This window comes from Nannospalax galili, unplaced genomic scaffold, assembly GCF_000622305.1.
Source record: "Nannospalax galili isolate Female #2095 unplaced genomic scaffold, S.galili_v1.0 scaffold77, whole genome shotgun sequence".
In the NCBI taxonomy this organism is placed as follows: Eukaryota; Metazoa; Chordata; class Mammalia; order Rodentia; family Spalacidae; genus Nannospalax; species Nannospalax galili.
In genome coordinates this window covers 2225941-2250955 of record NW_008341457.1, presented here as the reverse complement: position 1 = coordinate 2250955, position 25015 = coordinate 2225941, and the positions used below count along the sequence as shown (strand labels likewise).

The window sequence follows — 25015 nt, the reverse complement described above, 5'->3', positions numbered from 1 at the left end:
ACACACACACATGTGTATATAAACATGCACATACATACAGAGAGAAAGTCTTGCTATGTAGGCCAGGCTGCCCTTGAAGTCTTGATCCTCCTGCCCAGCCTCCCATGCTGGGATGACGGACATGCACCTGTATACCTTCCATCTTTAACCCCCAGAACCAACCACCTGTGTATTCATATCTGTCGTCCGTTTCTGCAGAATCTTCGTTCAAGGCTTCGTCGAATCTTGCTGGCATAAGTGGCCCCTGTTCTCATGATCTGTGCCCAGTGTTGTGTGCAAGGGCTGGGTGGTCAGGCATTCTGGGCACTGAATCCCCAGATGCTAGGCCCCCTGATTAACATTGGTTTCCCTCCTGTGGAGCCGTTTTGGTGTATTAGAACTGGTATACAAACCAAGCTGCCTGTGGCTAGGTCCACCTGCCTCTGCCTCCCGAGTGCTGGGATTGAAGGCTTGCACCACCACGCCCAGATTTTTTTTCTTTTAAGACAGTCTCATGTTAACCAGGCTGGTCTCAAAGTCACTATGTAGCCAAGGATGACTCTGAAATCTTGATCCTCCTGTCTTCCCCCTCTCAAGTGCTGTAATGACAGGTGTGTGACACCACACCTGGTTATGTGGTGCTGGGGATGGAACCAGGGCCTCCTGTGTGCTACAAGCATACACTGAGCTGCAAGCGCTCTCCCCACTGAGCTATAAGCACTCTACAGCTTCAGCCCAGAAAAGCCAGAATCTCTTTGATGGCCACCACCACTGCCTCCCCCCTCCCCGGCTCCTAAGCTAGACCTGGGATCCTCGGGGATTGGATTTTCTTAAGAATCCAATTCCTTTGTGGAAAAAAGAAGATGTTTTTTGTTTCTTAGCCAGAATCTTAGGGTGGTCACCGTTTCTCAGTGTGTGTTGGAGGAGGGGGACAGTGGCCTCTGCCCCACTGTACTTCTGCAGCCTGCAGGGATGCCCATGCTGGTTGCTTGGTGTACCCACTCAGCCCTTGACTTATGTTCCAGACCTACCGAGACCACCTGGAAGGGCAGAAACACCGGAAAAAGCAGGCGGCTCAAAGGACAGGTGCACAGCCCAGCGGCAGCACGAGAGGGCCACAGGGCCAGCTGCACTGCGGCCTGTGTGCTGTGTCCTGCACCGGGGCAGACGCCTATGCCGCTCACATGCGGGGAGCCAGGCACCAGAAGGTACTAGCTTCCAGGGTGCGTCTGTGACTCCCACACTGTGAACAGGTGCCAGCCAGGAGACAGAGGAGGCAGACACAGAAGGGAATAATGGCCTGGCCATGGGCAGCTAGGCCAGGCAGGGGAGCTGAATGCATCACTTCCCAGGCTGGTACTCTGCTGAGACTCATGGGGCAGATGTTGAGGTGTGTCCGAGGTGATGGGGACGAAAAGGCTGGAGGTGGAGGCCCTTCGAAACTGAAGTGTGTGGTGGAGGTGTGTTCCCTGGGGGGCCCTGAACCATGCGTCTCTTGGTAGCGGAGAGGAAGATAAGGTGGAGCAGAGTTGGGAGAAGAGGGTTAGTGGGAGCCAGCAAATGTCGGAGAGATGGTGACAATGGTCTGTAGGAAATGGGACCCTAGGCAGGTAGGAGGCTTTTCTACTTTGGTTTGGTTTGAGTCTTCTTGAGACAGGGTCTCCCTGTAGCCCCAGCTGGCCTAGAACTCTCCCTGTATAGGCCAGCCTGGTCTCACTGAGATCCACCTGCCTCTGCCTGTGCTGTGGTTAAAAGCATGCTCCACCAGCACACTGGGGAGCCTGTTCATGTGTGGCATGCCTACCCTGTTTCCCAAACTCCACTCTGACCATGGGATGGGGTCTGTTTCAGGTTTTCAAGCTGCACACCAGACTGGGGAAGCCCATTCCCGCTGAGCCCACGCCAAGGAGTGCCACCTGCACCCGAGCCTCAGATAGCAACCTTCGGGCCAAGCATGACTCTCATGCTCACTACAGCTCACACACATCAGGCCGGCCATCAGCAGCCAAGGGACTTACAGGCTCACGCAAGGGTACAGGTCTCTAATTCTGTACACATGCGCCCATGACCCAGTATCTACTGAGGATTCTATCTAGGCTGTCACTCCACCCCTGAGCCACGCCCCCAGCCCCTCACTGGGGATTCTAGGCTGTCACTCTACCCTGAGCCACGCCCCCAGCCCCTCACTGGGGGATTCTAGGCTGTCACTCTACCCTGAGCCACGCCCCCAGCCCCTCACTGGGGGATTCTAGGCTGTCACTCTACCCTGAGCCACGCCCCCAGCCCCTCACTGGGGGATTCTAGGCTGTCACTCTACCCTGAGCCACGCCCCCAGCCCCTCACTGGGGGATTCTAGGCTGTCACTCTACCCTGAGCCACGCCCCCAGCCCCTCACTGGGGGATTCTAGGCTGTCACTCTACCCTGAGCCACGCCCCCAGCCCCTCACTGGGGGATTCTAGGCTGTCACTCTACCCTGAGCCACGCCCCCAGCCCCTCACTGGGGGATTCTAGGCTGTCACTCTACCCTGAGCCACGCCCCCAGCCCCTCACTGGGGGATTCTAGGCTGTCACTCTACCCTGAGCCACGCCCCCAGCCCCTCACTGGGGGATTCTAGGCTGTCACTCTAAGGCTGTCACTCCTCCCCTGAGCCATGCCCTCAGCCCCCTCACTAGAGGATTCTAGGCTGTCACTCTACCCTGAGCCATGCCCCAGCCCCTCACTGGGGGATTCTAGGCTGTCACTCCTCCCCTGAGCCATGCCCTCAGCCCTTTTTTTTTTTGAGCCAAGACCTCTCTGCATAGACCACACTGAACTGAGCTTGTGATCTGAGTGCTGGCCTCCTGGTGTGCCCAGCGAGCCCTGGCTGCAAAACTTAGTTTGAATGGAAGGTCACAGGCATGTCCGCCCTCACTTGAGGTGACAGGGCCTCACTGGAGAATGTCAGCCATCACTTGCAGAGATCAAGAGCTGCTCCTCTGTGCTGCATGAGGGATGATCAATGGCGTGCTGTCTCTGCACTGCACCCTGTCACCACATAGATCTATGTTATATCCTGTCACAGCATGTCCCTTCAGAGCTGAGTGACTCCACGTTGCCCATGACAACCTTCTCAGAAGGGACGTGCCAGCTGTCCAGCAGCTCGAATCCCCATCATGTACAGTGGGCCAGGGCCGAGCTGAACCTGGGCTTCAGTCAGCCTTGCTTTCTCCAGGGCCTCCTGAGTCACAGACAGCACACAGCAAACCTGGAGATAGGCGACCAGCACATCCCAATGCAGAGGCACCCCAAGAACCAGCATCCAGGGGCTGTGAGGACATGGAGCCTGTGGGCCCGGAGTATGTGGAGGAGGTGAGCCCAGACTGCTGGGGTTACTGTGTCCTGCTGCCACAGAGCACAAAGTGTGGTCCGACCTGTGCACAGGGTGACAGGTGGCAGATTTGCCCCAGTGGTCACCTACTCTGCCTTTTGCCCAGTGCTGGGACCTGTGTGCAGGAGCCTGTCACTTGCCTGCGGGGACTGGGTGCAAAGAAGCTGTAGGGATGAGGTTCTTGACAGCCAACAAGGCATCATGGGATGCTCTAGCACCTGAGGGTGGCTTTGGAGGAGGAAGGGACAGGGGAAGTGGGTGCAGGGCCTGGATGACCAGGTCACCTCCCTCAGCAAGCACAGGCCTGTGGTCACATAGGGAGACACAGTATCTGGGTGTCTGGTGTCCTCCAGGACATCCCAGCTGGTGGTTGGGCAGCCATGTTTGTGTCCCAGGTGTGCAACGACGAGGGAAAGGTGATCCGCTTCCGTTGCAAGCTGTGTGAGTGCAGCTTCAATGACTGCAATGCCAGGGACATGCACCTGACCGGGCGCCGGCACCGCCTGCAGTACAGGGTAGGGCCACAGCCACAGCAGGGGTGGGAACATTGTTGACACTGTCACCTGAGGCTCCAGGGTAGGGGAAGGATGGGTGGATGAATAGGTAGATTGGTGAATGGGTGGGTGGGTGGGTGGATGGGTGGTTGGATGCATGAACAGGTAGATGGGTGGGTGAATGGGTAGGTGGGTGTGTGCATATTATAGTCTTCACTTGTCTTTGAAAAGTGTCTACTTTCTGTCCCCTCAAAATCCCTGTCCTTGTGTCTTACTTCCTTTCACTGAGTGCTTTTGGTCAGGAATGATTGTTTTAGTCATTCAAGCAGTGCTGGTGGTTTGAAGTTTGGGCAGGTAGTGTGTCCCCTTCAACGGTTCTTTGAGCAGCGTTCTGTGCTCCTGTAATATACAGGTCTCTGAGTGTGTGGCTGTGTCTGGCTGGTCTCTCAGGTTATCAATGGAAGTCTTAGTTATTTAGACACAACCACAAATCCCCTCAGGAGAATTTCCTGGACGTGTCCTAATTCAGCTGCAGTGAGCTCAGTGTCATGCGCTGACCTCCTCAGGCCCCATTGCCCCATTGTGGTATGGGCTGTGGAGATGGGGGCTGTGAGCCCAAGTCTCTTGGATCCACAGCTGGAGGACATTCTGATGTGGCTGCTCTGCTCCTGTCACATGGCTTCTGGTGTCACCACCTCACTTTTCATTTGCAGAGGAAAGTGGATCCGACCCTCCCGGTGGCCACCAGAGCCAGTAGCCGTGTGCAGAGGGTGCTGGCCGACCGGCTGCAGAGACAGAGGCAGCTGGCGCAGGTGCAGCTTGAGGATGCGAGGTGCTGGAGCTCAGAGCTGAGGTGTCTGTGCATGATGCTCCTGTCTCCAACCCTGGTTCCCCTGACCTGAGGTGTCCCTGCATCCCCCAACCTCCAGAGTCTCCTGTCCAGTTTCCCCCCCTAACTTTGGGCATCCCCATGTCCCCTGACCTTTGATGTCCCCTGTCTACTGTCCCCGGACTTCTGTCCCCATGTGTGTGTCCCCCTGTGGTGCCCACCTTGTGCCAGATGGTTCTGCCTTGCTTGTGGCTACAGGTGGCACAGCTTCTGCCCAGTCCTGGGTGCCCCTGGCTGGAATGGGTCTGCTGGGCTGCCTCGGGCTCCCTGGTGGCCACACAGTCCGGTGTCTCTATCTGGTCCCCACAGGCAGCCAGAGGAGCCACAGCCCCAAAGTGAGGAGCAGCTGCCTGTGTCACCCACCTGGGCCCTACCAGCCCCCATAGCCAGGCCTGGAACAGCCACCACCCGGCGTCAGGTGGGTGTGACACTTGAGGACCCCCTCAGTCCACCCCAGGAGCCAGTCACAGGGCTCAGGACTCTGAGGCTGTCTAGGGTTGGGGGGCCTCAGCCCCCATTCCAGAGAGTGACCTGCCTGGCATCCTGTCACACATCTGTCTGCACTTGGCTGAGTCCAGTCATCCAGAGGCATCTGTCCTGACATGCTGATAGCCCTAAGGCTGGCCACTGCTTAGGGTCACCCTGTTCCTCCCCAGGAGCTGCTCACGTGGCCATGGCCACTGCCCACCAGTCATGGTTCCCTCAGCACCTGCCGCTACCCCAAGGCCAGTTGCGTTGTCCCTAGGCTGCTCAGTGCAAGAAACCCCTTGTTTCCCTCCTTGATGAGAGTGACTGTCTCCACAGCCAGGGCGCCGACCAGAGACTAGCGATGACCGCCATGTCATGTGCAAACACGCCACCATTTACCCCACCGAGGAGGAGCTGCGGGCCGTGCAGACTGCTGTGTCCCATGCCGAGCGGGCACTCAGGCTGGTGTCTGACACATTGGCTGAGGAGAGCAGCCAGGACGGGTAATCAGCTGGCACCAGGCTGGTGGGGCTGTGGGACTGTGAGGGCCACAGGCCTGGTCTCAGCCCAAACCTTTCACCCGTGGATGGTCTGTATGTGGCCTGAGGTGACCCTGGCGACAGCAGCAGGCATGCAGTTCCACCAGTCAGTGTCTGGTAGAGGGGCAGGTCCCTTTTACAAGCTGAGGATACTGAGGGGTGCAGCGCCCCTTTGATCTCTCTGCTGCCCCCCTTCCTGATGATGTCCCCATGGCCCTGTCTCCACAGCAGCCTGTCACCCCCACCACCTCGGATGCTCAAGGGTGTGGTGCGTGTTGGCATCCTGGCCAAGGGCCTGCTCCTGCGGGGGGACCGCAGTGTGCAGCTCACACTGCTCTGCTCCAAGAAGCCCACACGCTCCCTGCTGCACAGGATCGCCCGTGAGCTGCCAAGGGAGCTGCAGGTAAGGGGGCCCTGGCAGGACCTGCACCCCAGGCTCTTGGGCTCCTGGTCAGGGCCTTAAGAAACCAGAGCTTGTGGGGCTGTAGAGATGCTCAGTGATTAGGAGCACTGGCTGCTCTTGCAGATGACCCAGATTTGGATCCCAGCAACCACATGGCAGCAAACAACCACCTATAATTCCAGTTCCAGGGGAATCTGATGCCCTCTTCTGGCCTCCATGGGCATTGCATGACACAGATACACTTATATATATATACAGGCAAACACTCACATGAAATAGAAATAAAATGAAAAAAACATTTTAAGCCAGGCGTGGTGGTGCATGCCTTTAATCCCAACACTCAGGAGGCAGAGGAAGGTGGATTTCTGTGAGTTCAAGGCCAGCCTGGTCTACATAGTGAGTTCCAGGACAGCTGGGGCTACAGGGAGACCCTGTCTCAAAAAGACCAAAAACTAAAATAAAATAATAGGACTAGTCAGGCATAGTAGCGCACACCGTTAGTCCCAGAACTTGGGAGGCAGAGGAAGGCAGGTCTCTGTGATTTGGAGGCCAGTCTGGTCTGCATAGCAAGTTCCAGGCCAGCTGGGCTCCGTGGTGAGCACCTGCGCAGCCTGTGGAACCCTGAGACCAGTCCCCACACTGATAAGAAGCGCTCTCTTGAGGTTTGGATCCAGGGGTAACAGTGACAGCTTAGGGCAGCTTTACCTTTGTGACCACAGGGGTGACCAACATTGTAGTGTAAAAGGGGCTGTTTGTCCCTTTTGTCCGCACTCCGCTATCTCACTCACCAATGATTTCCTATCAGGCCTCGTCTTGTTACTGAATGATGACGGCTCTTTGCTCCTCACAGTGTTCCTGCACGTGTGTACCCTGGCTGTCCCTGACACCTGACACAGGGTCTGGCACCCTGGTAGCAGGCACATGAGGGTAGACACTGGCACACCCGCAGGCGGCGTTCCTTACTCGTGTGCACAGGGCCCTCAGCTAGAGTCATGTGGCCTCGAGTTGCATTTATTCTAGATACTGACGGAGGACAGGTATGAGGTCTCGTCTGACCCTGAAGCCAATATTGTCATATCGGCCCACGAGGAGCCTGGGGTGCAGGTCACCGTGTCCGCCACCTCACCCCTAATGCGGGAGGAACCCACTGCAAAAAGAGGTACAGTCCCCCAACTCCCTGTCCAGAGTTTTTAGTCAGGGCAGCCTTCTTGCATGCTCAGGGATTCAGTGTCTTCTTGTTCCTTCTAGAAGGATTGCAAGATCCTCCAGCAGACCCTGAAGATGTCCTGAGTCGGAAGAGCTGTCTTGAGGCCCTGGCAGCCCTCCGCCATGCCAAGTGGTTCCAGGTCAGGGGTGTGTGGACAGGGGTACAGAGACAGTCGGCAGCCACTGGGCTGGAGCACCTGTGGGACCCTGGGTCAGCTCTGGTCTAGCCTGGGGTGACCGCTGACAGAGTGCCTGTTTCTCACTCAGGCTCGAGCCAGCGGCCTGCAGCCGTGCGTGATTATCATTCGAGTCCTGCAGGAACTGCGCCGTCGCCTGCCCCCCTGGGGTGCCCTGCCCGCCTGGGTAAGTCCTGCCAGAAGGGACCACAAGCCAGCCCTCTGCACAGAGCCTGGCATCCTGGAGTGGGTGGGTAGGACAGGTGGTGGAGGTGTGGGGGGTGAGGGTGTCTCCAGGCTCTGGCCACTGGCCTGTTTGTCTGGCATTACCCTAAACCCCAAATGATTGGTGAAGTCCTTGCCCCATGCAAATTCAGAGGCCCCAGGGAAATGGGTAGCCAACACTCAGACCTCCTGGCATCAGGGTGAGAAACTTGGGCCATCATATGGTTCAACCTGGCCTCGGGGCTTCCTGCTCTGAAGAGGGGAGCCCTAAGTCAATAGAACCCTCAGCTTGTCCCAGCGTGACCTTGTCCCCATCCCTCCAGGCCATGGAGCTATTGGTGGAGAAGGTTCTGAGCAGCGCAGCCCGGCCCCTGAGCCCTGGGGATGCTGTGCGCCGTGTCCTGGAGTGTCTGGCCACGGGAACTCTCCTTACAGGTCAGGGCCTGGCACAGGTGGGCAGGCTGGGGGTGGGCAGCAGAGCCCGAGGCCACCCACTCTGTCCAAGAAGAGAGGGTCAGGCCCTCCATTGAAACAGTGGTCCACAGCCTGCAACTCAAGGGCAGTGGCCCTGTCACCACCCACCCCCCAGGGCACAAGAACTGAGGATGACCAGGACTTGGGGTCTCTGTCATCCCCAAGCTAAGACCAGCCACTGTCTCCTATGGATCAGGACACCTAGTGCTTGCTAAACCCACATGCATTTGAATAATGACACATCAGAACTCAGCAGGTTCACAGTAGTGAGCCACACTGTGAGGACTGGGGCTGGAGCTCAGTGGGCCAGAGTGCTTGTAGCTCAGAGGATAGAGTGCTTGTAGCTTAATGGGTAGAGTGCTTATGTGAATGAATGCTTGTAGCTCAGTGGGTAGAGTGATTGTAGCTCAGTGGGTAGAGCGATTGTAGTTCAGTGGGTAGAGCGATTGTAGCTCAGTGAGTGCAGTGTTTGCTGCTCAGTGGATAGAGCACTGACCTGGCAGGCATGAGGCCCCATCAGGTTCATCCCAACACCACATAAACCAGGTGTGGTGACGTGCCTGTCATCCCAGCACTGGTGAAGGTGAGGCAGGAAGATCAGGAGTTCACCCTCAGCTAAGGAGTTCAGAGACAGAAAGTGGTACTGTACCCTCTCCCCAGGGGACAGAACTGGCCTGGGAAAGGTGTCCCTGGGGCTTTCAGAGGCATGGCTAATTCTGAGTGGGGAAGAGGGTCAAAGGTCAGGTCTATCACTTGGGCATTTTTTTGTAATCACACAGGCTAGGATGCACACACATGTAAAAGGACCCTGGGGGCCATAGGGGACCCCTGCATACCCCAAAAGAGACCCTGTGCCACCAAAGGCAGGCCTGGCCTAATGTGGACCACGGGATGGCACATGTGGCAGATTCAGGTACAGACTGTGTGGACTGTATGGCCACACAAGCCTCTTACCAGGCTGTCCACCCTCTCCTGGTTCAGATGGCCCAGGCCTGCAGGACCCATGTGAGAAAGACCCACAAGATGCTTTGGAGCCCATGACCCCACAGCAGAGAGAGGACCTGACGGCCAGTGCACAGGTACGAGGGTCCCCAAACCGGTCCTGCAGAGAGGAGGCCCAGAGTAGTGGGCGCCTCTGAGGGCAGTGCCAGCCTGGGCTGCACAATGAGACCCAGCTCAAAAAAAGTAATGACCAGCACTGAAGCTCAGTGGGTAGAGTGATTGTAGCTCAGGGGTAGAGTGCTCACCTTGCATACACCAGGCCCTGGGTTCATCCCCAGAACCCCATAAATCAGGTGTAGTGGCTCGCACTTGTCATCCCAGCACCCGGGAGCTAGAGACAGGAGCATCAGGAGTTCAGGGTCATCCTCATCTACATAGTGAGTTCGAGAACAGCCTGGGCTACATGAGAGCCCACAAAACAGAAGCTCTACCACAGTCATGAAAGTGGCTCAACACAGGGTTTGTAGTCCTGTGACCAGGTAAGAGAAGTGGTACATCCGGGGGCTCCAGGCCAGCATCCAGCCTGGAGTGACCTTCCCTAGGGGCCGAATTCTGGGACCTGCCATAATGGGAAGGCGGGGAGCAGCCTGAGCCCCCAGGCCTGGTTTTTGGTGCCTGGCTATCCGTGCTCATGGGCCATGTTGTCTGCAGCATGCCCTGCGCCTCCTGGCTTTCCGCCAGATCCACAAAGTCCTTGGCATGGAGCAGCTGCCCCCAAGGAGCAGATTTGGGGCTCGGGCTCGGAAGAGGATGCGGGAGGCTAGCCAGGCCCAGGAAGTCTCTGGAGAGAAGCGAGGCCGGCCAGGCACAGCAGGGCTGCCATGATCCAGCCATCACAGCACATCCCCATGCCTGCGCAGGACAGGGCTGCTGGGCTACAGCTACTCAACCATTGCATCTGTAGGTTCATTCACTACACTGTGGGATCCCCCAGGGGTGGCTCCCACACCCATGGCCCTGGTCCCCTCAGCAAGGCCACCCAGTGACCTTCACACCCCAGTCTTGGGACTTAAACTCCCCTATGACATCCAGAGCAAGTAGGATCTATAAGCAGAATGCCAAGGAAGGAAACCTGGAACTTTCTAGAAGTCCTAGAGTTGGCGGGGGGAGCGGTTACAGAGCTGGATCCCCAAACTCCCAACCCAACCAAGTCCCTCAGACAGACACTTCAACTCCCCTCCAGCTGTGAGGACACAGCTAGGGGCCCCCAGGATGTCATCACCTAACCCCACAGTGGGATCCCCACCCCAGACCCTGCCACCCCATCACTGAGTGCCTTGCACAGACAGGGCCTGCGCTGCCCCACATTACCCTGTGGACTTCAGGGCATGGGGTGCAGCCCTGCCCTGTACCCCTCCTGCAGCCCTCCACCCTTGCAGCCCCCAATGGCATTCAGAGAAAAGGCCACCCATGGATCCCAGGCTTCCAATACACTCCATTCCATCTGTGGACTTGAATGCCAGTCCCGTGTGGCTCAGCAGCCCAACATCTCTAGAACCATCCAGAAATCGGGCTGGGGTAGAAATAAAGGAGCTCTGCCCAAGTGTGGCTGTGTGTCCCTCACTTCAGCTGTGCATATGAGGAGGGGTGACGGGTTCCTGCAGTCTCCCTGTCACCTTCTCACGTCCCAAGCTCCCCACTCCCTCCCCAGCTGAACCCCAAGTCTAAGAAGGCCTTATCAGAATCCACCTGCTCCCCTTCCCTCTGCCCCAGCCTGGTCTCACTGCAGCCCCAGGATGTTTGCACCTGCCACCCTCCCCGTCCTTCCGGCCTCTTCTGGGGGCTACCTGCCACACTGCCGTATCCAGTGTCCACCTCAGATGAAGTCATGAAAAGGACATTGAGCCCCCTGTGGACAGGAGGCACGTCTGCCTGTCCAGGAAGTCCCAGGTGTGAACAGGACAGGCCACCCACCAGTGACTCAGTGAGGAAATTTCTTACCAGGGTGTCCAGGGCCCATGTCCCTGCGACTGGTTACAGAGGACGATGGTTAACCACAGCTCAGCTCATAGGGAGGGGACAGGAAGCAGGACCCGCGGTGGCCAGGCAAGGTGGCAGGTGAACAGGACAGAGGCCCACTGCACTATACTCCAGGCATGGTCCCTCCACTAGCCACAGGCCCAGCCCTGTCTCCCCGAGAGGGGAGATCAGTGTACACCAGGTGACAAAGAGTTAAGTTGGACCCGCCTAGCAACCCCAAACCACGGGACGAGAGACAGCAAAATCTAACATTTGGTGAGCTCAGAATTCAGCTCAGATGGCGCTCCGTCTGTGTGATGGAGCTGGAGCCTTGAACAGCCACAGCATCTGACCTTCCCTCCTCCATCCTGGTCCCCACGGTGCAGGGGACCCCGAAAGAGACCAGCAGGGGTGGGGCAGGACCACCCGGACCCCAAACTAGTCAGGAAGCCAGATTCCCGCCCCAGGGCGCTAGCAGCATCCCTCCCCCAGAAGCTGGACCAGGCCACCGAAGCAGGAGAGCGTTGCCAGGAGACAAGGTGAGTGTGGGTGGATGACGCAAGCGTGTGGGCGGGGCTGCAGCCGATCTGGCAGGAGGGGTCGGGAACCGAAGCCCTAAAGGGAAGGGCACTCCTGCCACCTGCATGTGTAAGGTTACTACTCACCCCCGGGAAAGATGGAGGGATCCTGGGCGGTGTCTCCAGCTCAAAATAACAGGCAGCAGGAGGAGACTGGGGAACAGAAACCACTCTCCACCCCCGTGTTCACTGACATTTTGAAAAGAAAATACCAGGAAATGGATATTTGCACACTCATGTTCAGTGTGATTCACATAAACGAAATACTTGTCCAGGGATGAGCGGGCACACATGGCAAGGACCAGCCGCCCTGGAATATTGCACAGCCATGAACGGCATTCTGACACCAACAGGGATTGTTCCCCAGGGACACGGTATCTGTGACAGGAGCCAAACAGACACTCCAGAGAGGTTCCCCACAGACAGGAAGTGGGGACTGAAGAGTGCATGAAGTTGGTGTGGAAAGGGGAGCACGGCTTCAGTGTGTGAAGATGGAAGGTTCTGGAGGTGGCTCCCTGCCACCAAGCTGTGCACAGAAGCATGCATAAAATGCTGATGATTATATCATAGGTATTTTATTCCATTTAAATATTCTAATGTGTTAGGTTTGTCCTATTAGGAAAAAAAAAGTGCCGGGCATGGTGGCCCACGGGTTTAGTCCCAGCACTCAGGAGGCAGAGGCAGGCAGATCTCTGTGAGTTTAAGGCCAGCCTGGTCTACATAGCGAGTTCCAGGACAGCTGGGGCTACAGGGAGACCCTGTCTCAAAAAGACCAAAAAAGAAGGGAAGGAAGGAAGGAGGGAGGGAGGGACGGAGGGATGGAGGGATGGAGGGACGGAGGGAGGGAAGTGAGGAAGGAAGGAAGGGAAAAAATGTGAAAAATTAGAAAAAATGGGAAAAAGGAAAGTGCTAAAGTCTATTCGCCACCAGTTTCTTTTAAACTTTAGTTATTTTATGTTGGGGGTGGGCAGCAAGCATGCTGTGATTGTGTTTGGAGTTCAGGGGACAACTTGTGGGAGTCAGTTCTCTCCTACCACGTGGGTCTCGGGGATCAGACTCAGGTCATCAGGCTTAGCTGCAAGCCCCTTTACCTGCTGAGCCATCTTGCACACTCCAGTATCTTGTGGTTCTTGTGATTTGTTTTGTTTTTTTTAAACTTTTAAAAAATATATTTTATTTATTATTTTCATTTTATGTGTGAGTGTACTGCCTGCATGTATGTGAGTGTACCCATGTTGTACAGTGCCTCAGAGGTCAGAAGAGGGCTTCGGATTCCCTTGGAATTGGAGTTAAGGACAATTTGTAGCCTCCATGTGGGTGCTGGGAATCGAACCCAGGTCCTCTGCAAGAGCAGTCAGTGCCCTTAACCACTGAGCCATCTCTCCAGGTCCTCTTGTTTGTTTGTTTGTTTGTTTGTTTGTTTGTTTGTTAATATTACTATTGCTTTTTTCTTTTTTGGGACAGGGTCTCCCTATATTCCCAACTGACCTGGAATGTGCTACATAGCCCAAGTTGGCCTTGATCTCACAGATCTGTCTGCCTCTGCTTCCCAAGTACTGGGATTAAAGACAAGTGTCACCACATTGGGCTATGCCTTGGTTTTTTTCAATACCAATGGTAGTAATGTGTATATACCATTTTGATTCCCCAGACATAAAATAATAACTCTGATTATTTCCTGGTTATTGTGTACTTAGTGTATCATGATTGAAAGTTTGTGACCAGCCGGGCTTCGTAGTGAGACTGTCTCATAAAATAATAATAAAAGAAAAATGAAGCCAGGTGTGGTGACATCCCAGCACTTGGGAGACCGAGGCAGGTGGGTATCTGTGAGACTGAGGCCAGCCTGAGTTACATCATGAGACCCTGTCTTGATGAGACTCTTCCAGGCAATGCTAAGCTGTGTTCACAAAGCTGAACAGCTTATTTATGTATTTGTAACATAGAGAGGTGGTGAGTGCACACGGCAGTGGGGGGCCAGGGAGGGCTCCTGGGAGACACAGTAGCCATGCAAAGGCCCTGGAGCTGGGCTGTGGCCTGAGGTGGCAAGGAAGGTAGGAAGGGGCCAGAGAGATGGCAGCTGAAGGAGCCAGGGCAAGATCAGGGAGCAGAAAGGGAGCCCTGGGGTAGATAGGGTGGGCCCCAGCAAGGAGCTCAGCCATGCCCTCCCTCTGTCCGGCCAGAGCTATGGGGCAAAGCTAAAGTGGATCCAGCAGCCCAGCTTTGTATACAATGCCCAGCTCGTTTTGTTACTTATTTATTTATTTATTTATTTATTTATTTATTTATTTATTTATATTTTTGAGACAGGGTCTCCCCGTAGCTGCAGCTGCCCTGTAACTAACTCACTACATAGACCAGGCTGGTCTTGAACTCACAGAGATTTGCCTTCCTCTGCCTCCCGAGTGCTGGGACTAAATGTGTGGGCCACCTCACCTGGCCTTCAGCTTTGCCTTTAATAAGAGCACCACGGACTCAGGGAAACCAACCTCCCAACAGAGTGCCTCAAAGCAGACAGCCCGCCCCCCCAAAGACACCCATGCAAGCAATAACAAGGTGGCCAGCACACTGCAGCTGCCTCCCAAAAAATAAGGGCCAGTTTCCTAAAAAGATCCTCACTGGATCTTGAGGTCCCCCAGCACAAGGAGCAAAGCTAAATTTAAAGGCTAATTGGAGCATAGAGATCCGGCCAGGAGTGCCAGCTGGGAATAGGCGGGCAGTCAGCGATTTCCACAGGAACCACATGACTCAGATATCCCCAACCTGTTGGCAGCCCTGACCAACAGTAGCAATCTTTGAAGCCTCCGTTTGCACATCTGCAAAATGGGCTCAATGAATTCTCAGTGCACAAGGGACAGGAATGGAGTGCCAAGCCCTCCGTGTTACTTTTTTTTTTTTTAATCTGTTTTGAAAGCCAGGCATGGTGGCCCATTCTCTGTCATCCCAGCATTAGGGAGGCTTAGGCAGGAGGATCTCGGGTTTGAGGTTAGACTGTGTTTTGAGTGAAACTTTGTCTTAAAACAAGCTAGAAGGCATTTTAGAGTCATTTATTTAAGACAGAGTCTCATGTAGCCCAGACTGGCCTGGATCTCACTATGTAGCTGAGGATGACCTGAACTCCTGATCCTCCTGCCTCTACCTCCCTAGTGCTGGGATGAGAGGTGTGCGCCATCATGCCTGGTTTATGTGGCGATGGGGATGGAACCCAGGACCTTGTGTGTGCTAGGCTAGCTTTGCCCACTGAACCAAAAGCACTCCACCAACTCAGCTATAAGCACTCTACCAACTCAGCCACAAGCAATATACCCACTGAGCTACAACCCCAGCCCTGTTAGGGCATCATAGATGTCTCCAGACTGTGTGCACAGGTCCCAGTTGAGCAGCTGGTCTCATGGGAGAGGTCTGTGGCAGAGGCTGAGGTGGCAAGGGCTTCCTGGTGCTGTGGTTTCCGTGTCTTGACAGGTTTATTTTAGGCTGTGACCATTTGTCAAAGGTGAGTCCCTGGTGTCCCTGGAATAGCAGACATTAGGTCCCTGAGAAGTGGGTGTGCCTCACTCCAGACTGTCCCCCAGCCAGCTCCATGAAGACGGTGCACAAGGAGACATTGTTGTCCGAGACATTTGCTTCAGATAGTGTCTGGACCTTCCATCCTCCTGCCTCAGCCTCCCCAGAACCCAGAAATCACAAGTGTGCAGCACTTAACCCCACCGAGACTCTCATTTCAATGCACACAGTTTTCCAGCTTGTTTAGTGACAGGGTCTCATAGCCCACGCTGACCTTGAACTCCTGATCCTCCTGCCCCCATCTCCCTAAAACTGGGATGACAGGTGGGTCACAAGCTACAAGCACTACCAACTGAGCTACAAGCACTCTGCTCATTGGGCTAGAGCCACAGCCCCTACTTTCTGTCCTTCACGAATCTACAGGTATGAACATAGACATTTAGAAGGCAGTTTGACATGACCATTTAGCAAGCGTGCTATGTTCCCCGGGAACTGGGACCCTCAGCCCCAGGCTTCTGATCAGGTCCATAGCACCAGACAGAAACTCCCTCCCTGGAGACCAATGGAAGAGTGACTGGGGACCCATTTCTCCGGGCACCTGTCCACAGTGCAGCCTCAGGGCCAGTGATGGGGACACCCTGGATGTCTTTTCTCCCCTGCAGCCTGTAGAAGCTTCCAGACCTGTGAAAGCTAGCCAGCAGGGATGGGGTTTCCTGGTCAGTGTGGGCTTGATTTCTCAGTATCATTTGACCAAAGCAAAAGCTGTTTCAGCAACAGGGTCTTAGCGTCTAGTTCTGATGGGTAACTAAGGGCTTCTTGACTGATGGTTCATAAGGCCTATCTCACACCTGGCACTGGAACTTGTTTTTTTTTTTTTGTCTTTTTGAGACAGGGTCTCCCTGTAGCCCCAACTGTCCTGGAACTTACTATGGAGACCAGCTGGCCTTGAACTCACAGAGATCTGCCTGCCTACCTCTGCCTCCCAAGTGCTGGGATTAAAGGCGTGAGCCACCATGCCTAGCTGGAACATTTTTAATATTATTAATATTAATATTTAATATTAATAAAATTATTTTGTGTATATGAATGTTTGCCTGCATGTAAGTGCACCACATGCATGCAACGTCCACAGGTCAGAAGAGGATGCCAGATCTCCTGGAATTGGGGTTGCTGTTACCCGCCATGTGGGTGCTGGGAAATGAACCTGGGTCCTCTCTCTGCAAGAGCAGCCAGTGCTCCTAGCTGCTGAGCAGCCTCTCCCCTGGAACTTTTTTTTTTTTTTTAATTTAAGACAGGGTCTCCATGTAGCTCCAGCTGGCCTAGAACTTGCTTTGTAGACCAGGCTGGCCTCCAACTCACAAAGATCCTCCTGCCTCTGCCTCCCAAGTGCTGGGATTGAGGGCATGCACCACCACACCCAGCTGTCCTGGAACTTTTAATAACCTATGCCTCTGGGGGGGGAGTGTGTCCACTGGGGCAGAGTCCTCTGTTCAAATTTGGCTCTAACACTGAGCTGCCCCCAGCCCTCTTTCTACTTTAAATTTTTTCTTACATTTATTTAGTTATTTATGTGTATATATGCCTGGCACAGTAGAAATATGGAAGTCAAAGGCTAACTGGGGAGGCCCGTTCTCTCCCTCCACCATGTTGGCTCCAGTGATTCAAACTCAGGTCTTCAGGCTTCAGGGCAAGCCCCTGTACCTGCTAAGCCCTCTCACTGGCCCTTTCACTTTAATTTTTAAAATTATTTTGGTGGGGGCTGGAGAGATGGCTCAACGATTAAGAGCACTGAATGCTCTTGCAGAAGACCCACGTTCAATTCCCAGCACCTACATGGCACAAACCTTCCTTAACTTCAGCTCCAGAGGAATCCTAAGCCCTTTTCTGACCTCCGCGGCATTGCAAGACACAGGTGCACTCACATCCATGCAGGCAATACACTCATACACATAAAATTAAAATAATAAATATAAAAAATAAAAAAAAATTTTTTTTGTCTTTTTGAGACAGGGTCTCCCTGTAGCCCCAGATGTCCTGGAACTCACTATGTAGACCAGGCTGGCCTTGAACTCACAAGTGCTGGGATTAAAGGCCTGCACCACCACGCCCGGCAAGATTGTTTTTTAAAGACAGTCTTACTATGTAACCCAGCGGACATGGAATTATCTATGTAGGCCAGGCTGGCCTCGATCTCACTGAGATCTGCCTGCCTCTGCGTCCGGAGTGCTGGGATGACAGAGTGAGACTGTGCAGGGTGTGGCTGGCATTTCTCTTAAGGGGTGTGTGCGTGTCTGCATGCGGCCCCTGTTCTGCATTCCCAGTTCCCATTTTTCCCCGGGGCTGGGTAACCAGAGGCCAGGGCTCCAGCGAGGACCCCAAGAGCACCCAGCACCCAGCAGGGGCTCGGGCTGCGCGGGGAGGTGGAGCCGGGAGGAGACACGCTCACGTAGTACGGCCGGCGCTAGGACCCGCGGGGGCTTCCCAGCCGGGTCCCCTCCATCCTCCCTCCCTCCCTCCCTCCCCAAAATGAGGAAACGGTGGAACTTGCTCCGAGTTGAGCCTCGGGGTGCACAGCCTGCTGGCGGGGGACCCTCCTGGGGGCGCGCACAGGGCGTGCCCTGAGCAGGTGAGCTGCGTCCGCAGGGATGGAGGGGAAGGACCGCCCCCTGAGGATGATCCTGAACCCTGAGGTGAGGGAACACCCAGATGTGCCCTAGAGCGACCGGGATGCCTGCAGATGGGTTTTTCCCGGGTGCGGTGCGCGTTCCTGAGTTTCCCCGCCGGGCCACTGCATGGACCGTGTGTGACCGGGCAGGCACAGGTGCACACGGCCCCCCAGGTTCCGTGTCGCGCGCAGTCGCACACACGGGTGGCGGGGTGCACACTTGTCCCCAGATGCACGTGCGCCTCCGCCTGCGCACCCTGAGTCCCAGCCCCAGGCGCCCTGTATGGTTGTGTTGCTCATCTGCAATCTTCAATGTGGGCCTGGGGACTTGAGGGGAGACAGAAACGCACCCTAGACCTGCCCTGGGTTCTCACTGCCCAGCTACCTGTCTGGGGGAACACGAGAGGCACATCTGGAGTTGCAGCTGGAGTCTGGGCCACATGGGGGACTTTTGCTCTGTCCCTGCTGAAGAATCTTCCAGATACTTCCTTGGTGACTCCCGGTGACACCCTGCGCGCCCTGGGCTCCACTCCAGGGTCAGATTCCCAGGAATGACCTTGAATCACCACCCCAGGCCACTGCCCAGGAAGGAGGAAGTGGAGGCCCAGCTGGGTAGCACCTTCCCACCCACATACTGTGCTGGCTCTGCCGCCTGAGTCATCAGATCCCTCTACTTCTGGCCCCGTGCCTCAGTTTCCCTTCCTGAGCAATGGCGGGGCAAGGCTTCAGGGTCCCTTGGCTGGCGTTAGATAGCTTGGATGCCAAGGCTCTTTCCCGGGTAAAGTCAAGGGCTTTAGAGGGGACCAGTCTCCCAGCCACCCCAAGGGATGCTTTGGGGAGGTCTCTGCTTCTTTCCTGTAGATCCAGTGGAAGGAACTAGACTTGGGGAACCCCCTCCCACTAGAAGATAGCCTGACACTCTCTTCTCCCCAGGTGAGCCCTCACTTCCTCCGAGCCTGGCACCCCCAGCCTGCTGCAGCTAGGATGCCAACCGTGAGTGTGGGGGTCCTGGGGCCCCAGAACTTTGCCAACTGCCCCATCATGTGGGAAGTGGGACCCCTGGGGCTCAGTGTGCCCGAGGGCTGCACCCACCGACGGCCCCCCAGGTCTTCGCTAGATCATGCGCCCCGGCCTCTATGTGTGGCTGATGGAACCAAGCACTGTCCACCTTCTAAGCAAGTCTGTTTTTTACTTTCATCTTTCTCTCTCTCTGCCTTTCGTAGTCTGGGAACAGAACCCAGGACCTTTGCAAATGTTACAGAGCACCTACCACTGAGCCACACCCTGAGTCTTTTTTATTTATTTTCTTATTATTTTCTTATTATTTTGAGACACAGTGTCCTTGTAGCCCCAGCTGGCCTGGAACTATGTAGCCCAGTCTGGCCTTGAACTTGCTATGTAGCCCAGCTGGCTATCACACCTGGTCCTTTTATTTTATGTGTATGAGTGTTTTTAATTTATTTTTATTTTTTGAGTGTTTTGCCTGCATATTTGTTACGTGCACCACATGCATGCAATGCCCACAGAGGCCAGAAGAGGGCATCAGATCTCCTTGAATTGGAGTTACAAACAGTTGTTAGCCTCCATGTGGGTGCTGGAAACTGAACCCGGGTCCTCTGCAAGATCAGCCAGTGCTCTTAACCGCTGAGCCAGCTCTCCAGCCCCTTTTCATTTTAATTTGAAGACAGGGTCTCCCTCTGTAACCCAGGCTGGCCTTCAGCTGGTCTGGAATTCCCCTGCCTCAGTCTCCCGAGAGCCAGGCCTAAATCTCATCCACCCCCTCATCCTCTCTCTTGTCCCTGTCCTGCCCGTTGGTGTTTTCTGTCTCTGGTCTCCCTGGCCTTCTTTCCTTCTTTCTTGGATGTCATCCCCCTGCCTCCTTCTCTCTTCCAGCGGCGCTGGGCCCCAGGGACTCAATGTATGACCAAGTGTGAGAACTCACGCCCCAAACCTGGCGAGTTGGCCTTTCGTAAGGGCGACATGGTGACCATCTTAGAGGCCTGCGAGGTGAGTGGAGAGTCCCTGGGTGTGGGGCAGGTATGGAGTGCACCTGTGGGTGCTAGGATAGGTTACCTATGGCTCTGTCCCTTTCCCTTGGTAGAGCAAAAGCTGGTACCGTGCCAAGCACCACAGCAGCGGGCAGGAGGGACTGCTGGCAGCCGGGGCGCTACGGGAGCGTGAGGCTCTGTCTGCAGACCCCAAGCTCAGTCTCATGCCGTGAGTGGTGGCCCTGGTGCACATGGGGGGTGATAGCATCGTGTCCCCAGCCGCTCTGTGCCCCCCACCTGGCATCCTGTCTCTGCAGATGGTTTCATGGTAAGATCTCAGGCCAGGAGGCAGTTCAGCAGCTGCAGCCCCCAGAGGACGGGCTGTTCCTGGTGCGGGAGTCCGCGAGACACCCAGGTGACTATGTCCTGTGTGTGAGTTTTGGCCGGGACGTCATCCACTACCGTGTCCTGCATCGAAATGGCCAGCTCACCATCGACGAGGCTGTGTGTTTCTGCAATTTAATGGACATGGTGGAGGTGACCTGTTGGGGAAGGCTGGGACCAGGCAGATGGGGAACACTAGCATTGTTTCCAACAGGATACAGAGGGTGGGTCCCTGGGAGCCATAGACCCATAAGTGGCCCAAGCCACCCAGCTTCTACCTCTAGGACTGGGGTCACCCCTTCCCGGGAGCCCCAGGTTGATGGTAAATCCACAGATGTGCCCCTCCGCATCCATCATACACCCCTGTTGTTTCCATGGAAACCAGCACATCTTAGCTTGGTACCCTCAAGAGGCAAGGGGCAGGAAGGGGTGGGAACAGGGGTTCCGGAGCTGCAGTCCAGCTCCTGGCCCCTGCTGGTCCCCACAGCACTATAGCAACGACAAGGGAGCCATCTGCACCAAGCTGGTGAAACCCAAGAGAAAACAGGGTGCCAAGTCGGCCGAGGAGGAGCTGGCCAAGGGTATGGCTGCCCCAGGGAGAGGGGACCCCTTACTCACATCAATCCACTTCTTGGCCTCAGGCCTCAGCCTCCCCCTCCCAGCCTCTCCTTCCAACCCCAGCCTCCTGACCAAGCCCTTAGTCTAGCCTGTGGGCTCTGGAACCTCGGAAACAGTCCCAGCGCAGAGCGTGATGCTGTAATAGAGTCTTCAGGTGTGGGACTAAAGAAGGCTGGGGAGGAAGAGGACATCCTCAGAGCCAATTGCAGGGTTTTCCAGAGCACACAGGGGCCCTAGGGACAAGGGCTCAAGGAGACCACAGCCCTGGAAGACTCTGGAATCTTTCCTAGAAGGTTCCAAAATTTTTGTGGCTCTCCATATTCATTGTCCCTTTTGCTGTGTGTTCCTGGGAGATAATGGTCAGGATGGGAAGACCCTGTCACAGAGTTGGAGGGAACACAAGGGCACCATGGTGCCTGACCCCAGCCCACAGCCAAGGCTGGATGGGGGAACAGGGCAGAACTCAGCTGTGAAGACAGCCACCAGTCCAGGACAGCCTGTATCTTGCAAGAATGTACTTAGTACCAGGAGTGGGGTGTCTGGAATATAGACTGTGGTGACTGCTGGGACGGGCAGGCACATGCCTGTGGCTGGGGCAGGTGGGGACATCACACCATGTCTTGTCTGGTGCAGTCTGCGTGGGAAGGTCAGGGCATGCATCCCCCATGACTGGGTCCTGTTGTCCCTGCAGCCGGCTGGTTACTGGATCTACAGCACTTGACCCTGGGGGCACAGATTGGTGAGGGAGAGTTTGGAGGTGAGAAATGGGGGTGCAGAAGGGGGATGCTGCTCCCACAGGCCCGTCACCTCCCAGCCAGGGGGCAGAGGACAGACAGGGCTGCTCTTCACTGTCCCCCACTTTGTCAGCCATCCTCAGCCTTTTAGAATCACCTATACAGCTCTACCGGGAAAGCCTGTTATTTTGTAGGGTTCTGGGCTTAGGTCAGAAACAGCAGATGGAAAAATGCACTGGTGTCTGAACTGTGACCTGTCCCTAGCCTGATGCTATGCAAATGCCTGGCCAAGACTTCTGTGGTTTTTTATGGCACAAGAATTTGAATTCTGAATAATGAGGACATGTTGGGAGATAGTCATCATATCTGACTCACTTATCTTTATAGTACTGTGAAGTTTAAGCCAAGGCCATCTTATCTGCACACATGGCCAAGGCTCAACTCCTGAGCCACGCCCCCAGCCCCTCACTGGGGATTCTAGGCTGTCACTCTACCCCTGAGCCACATCCCCAGCCCCTCACTGGGGATTCTAGGCTGTCACTCTACCCCTGAGCCACATCCCCAGCCCCTCACTGGGGATTCTAGGCTGTCACTCTACCCCTGAACCATGCCTCCAGCCCCTTACTGGGTGTTTCTAGGCAGTTGCTTGTGTCTGTCTGTCCCTCCTGAGCTCTGTCCTGTCCACAGCCGTCCTGCAGGGTGAGTACCTGGGGCAAAAAGTCGCTGTTAAGAACATCAAGTGTGATGTGACAGCGCAGGCCTTCCTGGATGAGACAGCCGTGATGACGTGAGTGCCTGGGTGGATAGGGGAGGGGTCCTGAGTTTGGGGTCCCAGGTGTGATCGCCCTTCCTGCTCCCCACCCCAGGAAACTGCAGCACCGGAACCTGGTTAGGCTGCTGGGTGTCATCCTGCACCATGGCCTGTACATTGTCATGGAGCACGTGAGCAAGGTACAGGGGACACGTGGCGAGAGGTGGGTGCAGTCAGGCAAGGGGGTGTGTGTGGCCTGACAGCCTGGAGATTCCCCAGGTCCCTCCCCCAAACAGGGCAACCTGGTGAACTTCCTGCGCACGCGGGGCCGCGCTCTTGTGAGCACTGCTCAGCTCCTGCAGTTTTCTGTGTAAGTGCAGTTCCTTGCAAAGATCTAGGGGGGAAACGGACCAGCCAGGTTGTAGGGCGAGCCTGCCTTGTCCCTCCCCAGGCACGTGGCTGAGGGCATGGAGTACCTAGAGAGCAAAAAGCTGGTCCACCGGGACCTGGCCGCCCGCAACATCCTAGTATCCGAGGATTTGGTGGCCAAGGTCAGTGACTTTGGCCTGGCCAAGGCTGAGAGGAAGGGGCTGGACTCTAGCCGGCTTCCAGTCAAGTGGACAGCACCTGAGGCTCTCAAGAATGGGGTGAGCCCCTTTCCACCTCTCCCTGGGGATTTGGGGTTCCTTGGAACAAGCTTGTTGCCCCAGTTATGCTGTGTGACCTTGAGCCTGTTGCTTGACCTCTCTGAGCCTGCAAGAGAAAACTGCCTGCTGCTCTGGAAAGCTGTAGGATTCCTGTGATTGACTGATTGAGACAGAGTCTCCCTGTAGCTCCAGCTAGCTTGAAACTCACTATATAGACTAGGCTGGCCTCCATCTCAAAGAGAGCTGCCTGCCTCTGCCTCCCAGGTGCCAGGGTTAAAGGTGTGCACCATCACACCCAGTGCCATAGGATTCCTTTCAGTGTCTCAGTTTCCCCATCTCTGTGGGCGTGGGCCTAACACGGAACAGAAGGCTTTAGCCAGGGATTGTGTCCAGTGAGTCAACACAGGAGGGCTTCTTGGGGGAAGTCAGGCAGGAAGCCTAAGGGCACCCTTCCTCACCCTAATCTCTGGCCCCTCATAGAAGTTTTCTAGCAAATCTGACGTCTGGAGTTTTGGGGTGTTGCTGTGGGAAGTTTTCTCATATGGAAGAGCACCGTACCCCAAGATGGTAAGCCCTGGGCCCTGGGGAGTGGGGTAGCCTCTGTATCCAGTGGCTGTGCCACATACCCTCTGTCCACAGTCGCTCAAGGAGGTGTCAGAGGCCGTGGAGAAGGGGTACCGCATGGAGCCCCCTGAGGGCTGCCCAGGCCCTGTGCACACCCTCATGGGCAGCTGCTGGGAGGCTGAACCTGCACGCCGTCCACCCTTCCGAAAAATAGCTGAGAAACTGGGCAGAGAGCTGCGCAGCACAGGCAGTTCTGGCCCCGTCGGGGGACACGAGGCTGATGGCTCAGCTCCACTCCGGAGCCAGGACCCCTGACCTCTGGGGCCTGGACCAGGACAGAGATGCAGGGATGCGGGATGAGGAGGACCCACACAGGATGAGTCTGTGTGCAGGATCTGTGCATCCCTGGGTCCCCCACAACCAGGACACAGTGACCCCCATAAAGACCTATTGGAAGGACTTTGTATGTCTGTACCTGTGACGCCCATGTGTCCTCTACCCACCTGTCTTGGCATAGTACTCTGGGCAATGGCTCTCAGAGAAGTGGGGCTGCTCCTGAACCCCCACTTTGCAGGCTGTGTCCCTCCTACTCACTGTGCCATCCCTGTGATGCTGGAAGCCCACATGATGACAAGTGAGACCTGCAACTGTCAGCCCAGAGTCCCCAGTGTCCTCTGCCTCTGTGGGCCCAGCCTGCACCTGTCCCTGCCCTGTGGTGTCTGCCTCCCTAACACTGCAGGGAACAGCCAGGCTGGGGACCCACTTACTTCCCATCAGCCTCCAGGGCCAGTGTCCTCTCCCAATACCTCTTGTAATCCCTAGTAGACCGTGCCCTGCCTGCCTGTCCCAGCACTCAGAGGCAGAGGCAGGTGGATCTCTGTGAGTTTGAGGCTAGCCTGGTCTACATAAAGAATTCCAGGCCAGCTTGGGCTATATAGCGAAACCAGTCTCAAAAAGAAAAAAAAAAGAAGCCCAACTCAGCAAGCACCAGTCCCTTCCTGTGTGTGGGTACAGACCACATCCCGGATGAGCACTGAATGCAAGGGATGTCCTGTCACAGAGGGCACCTGAGGCTCAGGGGCAGCAGGATGCTCAGAACAGGTGGCAGAGTCAAGATGGGACCAATACTTTGGGGATCCAAAGCCAGGGGTGTTTTCTTGCACTGAGGCAGGGACCCTGCTTCAGGGCCGGCTGGGAAGTAAAACCCATTTAAGCTCTGCTGCTTAAATCTCCACAGCTTCGAGGAAACATCACTAAAGTCACCTGGGGAGCAGAGGGGCTACTAAACTGACAGCTCACAGTCCTTTATCAAGGACACTGAAGTAGGCACTCAGGGCAGGAATGTGGAGGCAGGAACTGAGGCAGAGATCAGGAGGCAAGCTGCTCACTGGCTTGCCCA

At 55.6% G+C, this 25015-nt stretch overlaps 2 protein-coding genes across 16 annotated transcripts in view; both read left to right on the top strand.

The window, feature by feature from the left end:
- The window catches only part of Zfr2 (zinc finger RNA binding protein 2), a 17584-nt gene extending 6817 nt beyond the window's left edge, over positions 1–10767 (top strand). For 2 of the 10 annotated variants that reach the window (XM_029565381.1, XM_008837066.2), the window contains exons 5-18: positions 1005–1187; positions 1831–2017; positions 3193–3329; positions 3744–3863; positions 4556–4695; positions 5041–5149; positions 5536–5702; positions 5967–6141; positions 7162–7300; positions 7390–7487; positions 7615–7710; positions 8072–8183; positions 9204–9301; positions 9876–10767. In XM_029565381.1, the coding sequence (XP_029421241.1) occupies positions 1005–1187; positions 1831–2017; positions 3193–3329; positions 3744–3863; positions 4556–4695; positions 5041–5149; positions 5536–5702; positions 5967–6141; positions 7162–7300; positions 7390–7487; positions 7615–7710; positions 8072–8183; positions 9204–9301; positions 9876–10049 (1935 nt within the window). In that variant the 3' untranslated portion in view covers positions 10050–10767. Of the gene's footprint in view, positions 1–1004; positions 1188–1830; positions 2018–3192; positions 3330–3743; positions 3864–4555; positions 4696–5040; positions 5150–5535; positions 5703–5966; positions 6142–7161; positions 7301–7389; positions 7488–7614; positions 7711–8071; positions 8184–9203; positions 9302–9502 lie in introns of all 10 variants that reach the window. The other 8 variants (XR_003850131.1, XM_017799154.2, XM_029565383.1 and 5 more) reach the window with 8 other exon arrangements.
- Positions 10768–11535: 768 nt separating this feature from the next.
- Matk (megakaryocyte-associated tyrosine kinase) lies at positions 11536–24476 on the top strand. 6 transcript variants are annotated; one of them, XM_008837058.2, is made up of 14 exons: positions 11656–11722; positions 12129–12331; positions 18864–18923; positions 19824–19937; positions 20032–20147; positions 20236–20455; positions 20790–20883; positions 21612–21677; positions 22342–22441; positions 22521–22605; positions 22702–22775; positions 22857–23052; positions 23533–23619; positions 23692–23931. In XM_008837058.2, exons 3-14 carry the CDS (start codon positions 18915–18917, stop codon positions 23929–23931), a joined length of 1401 nt encoding a protein of 466 aa, XP_008835280.1. In that variant the 5' UTR covers positions 11656–11722; positions 12129–12331; positions 18864–18914. The 6 variants fall into 6 exon arrangements, with proteins under 6 accessions (XP_008835281.1, XP_008835280.1, XP_017654640.1 ...); XM_008837059.3 differs by lacking the exon at positions 12129–12331 and having other exon boundaries at positions 11536–11722; XM_017799151.2 differs by lacking the exon at positions 11656–11722 and having other exon boundaries at positions 11851–12331.
- Positions 24477–25015: the final 539 nt, after the last annotated feature.

Coding starts and splice junctions, on each gene's coding strand:
- Matk (XM_008837057.3), top strand. CDS start 17,911: ATGGAGGGGAAGGACCGCCCCCTGAGGATGATCCTGAACCCTGAG. Junction 23,053..23,532: donor CTGAGGCTCTCAAGAATGGG/GTGAGCCCCTTT, acceptor GGCCCCTCATAG/AAGTTTTCTAGCAAATCTGA. Junction 23,620..23,691: donor GAGCACCGTACCCCAAGATG/GTAAGCCCTGGG, acceptor CTCTGTCCACAG/TCGCTCAAGGAGGTGTCAGA.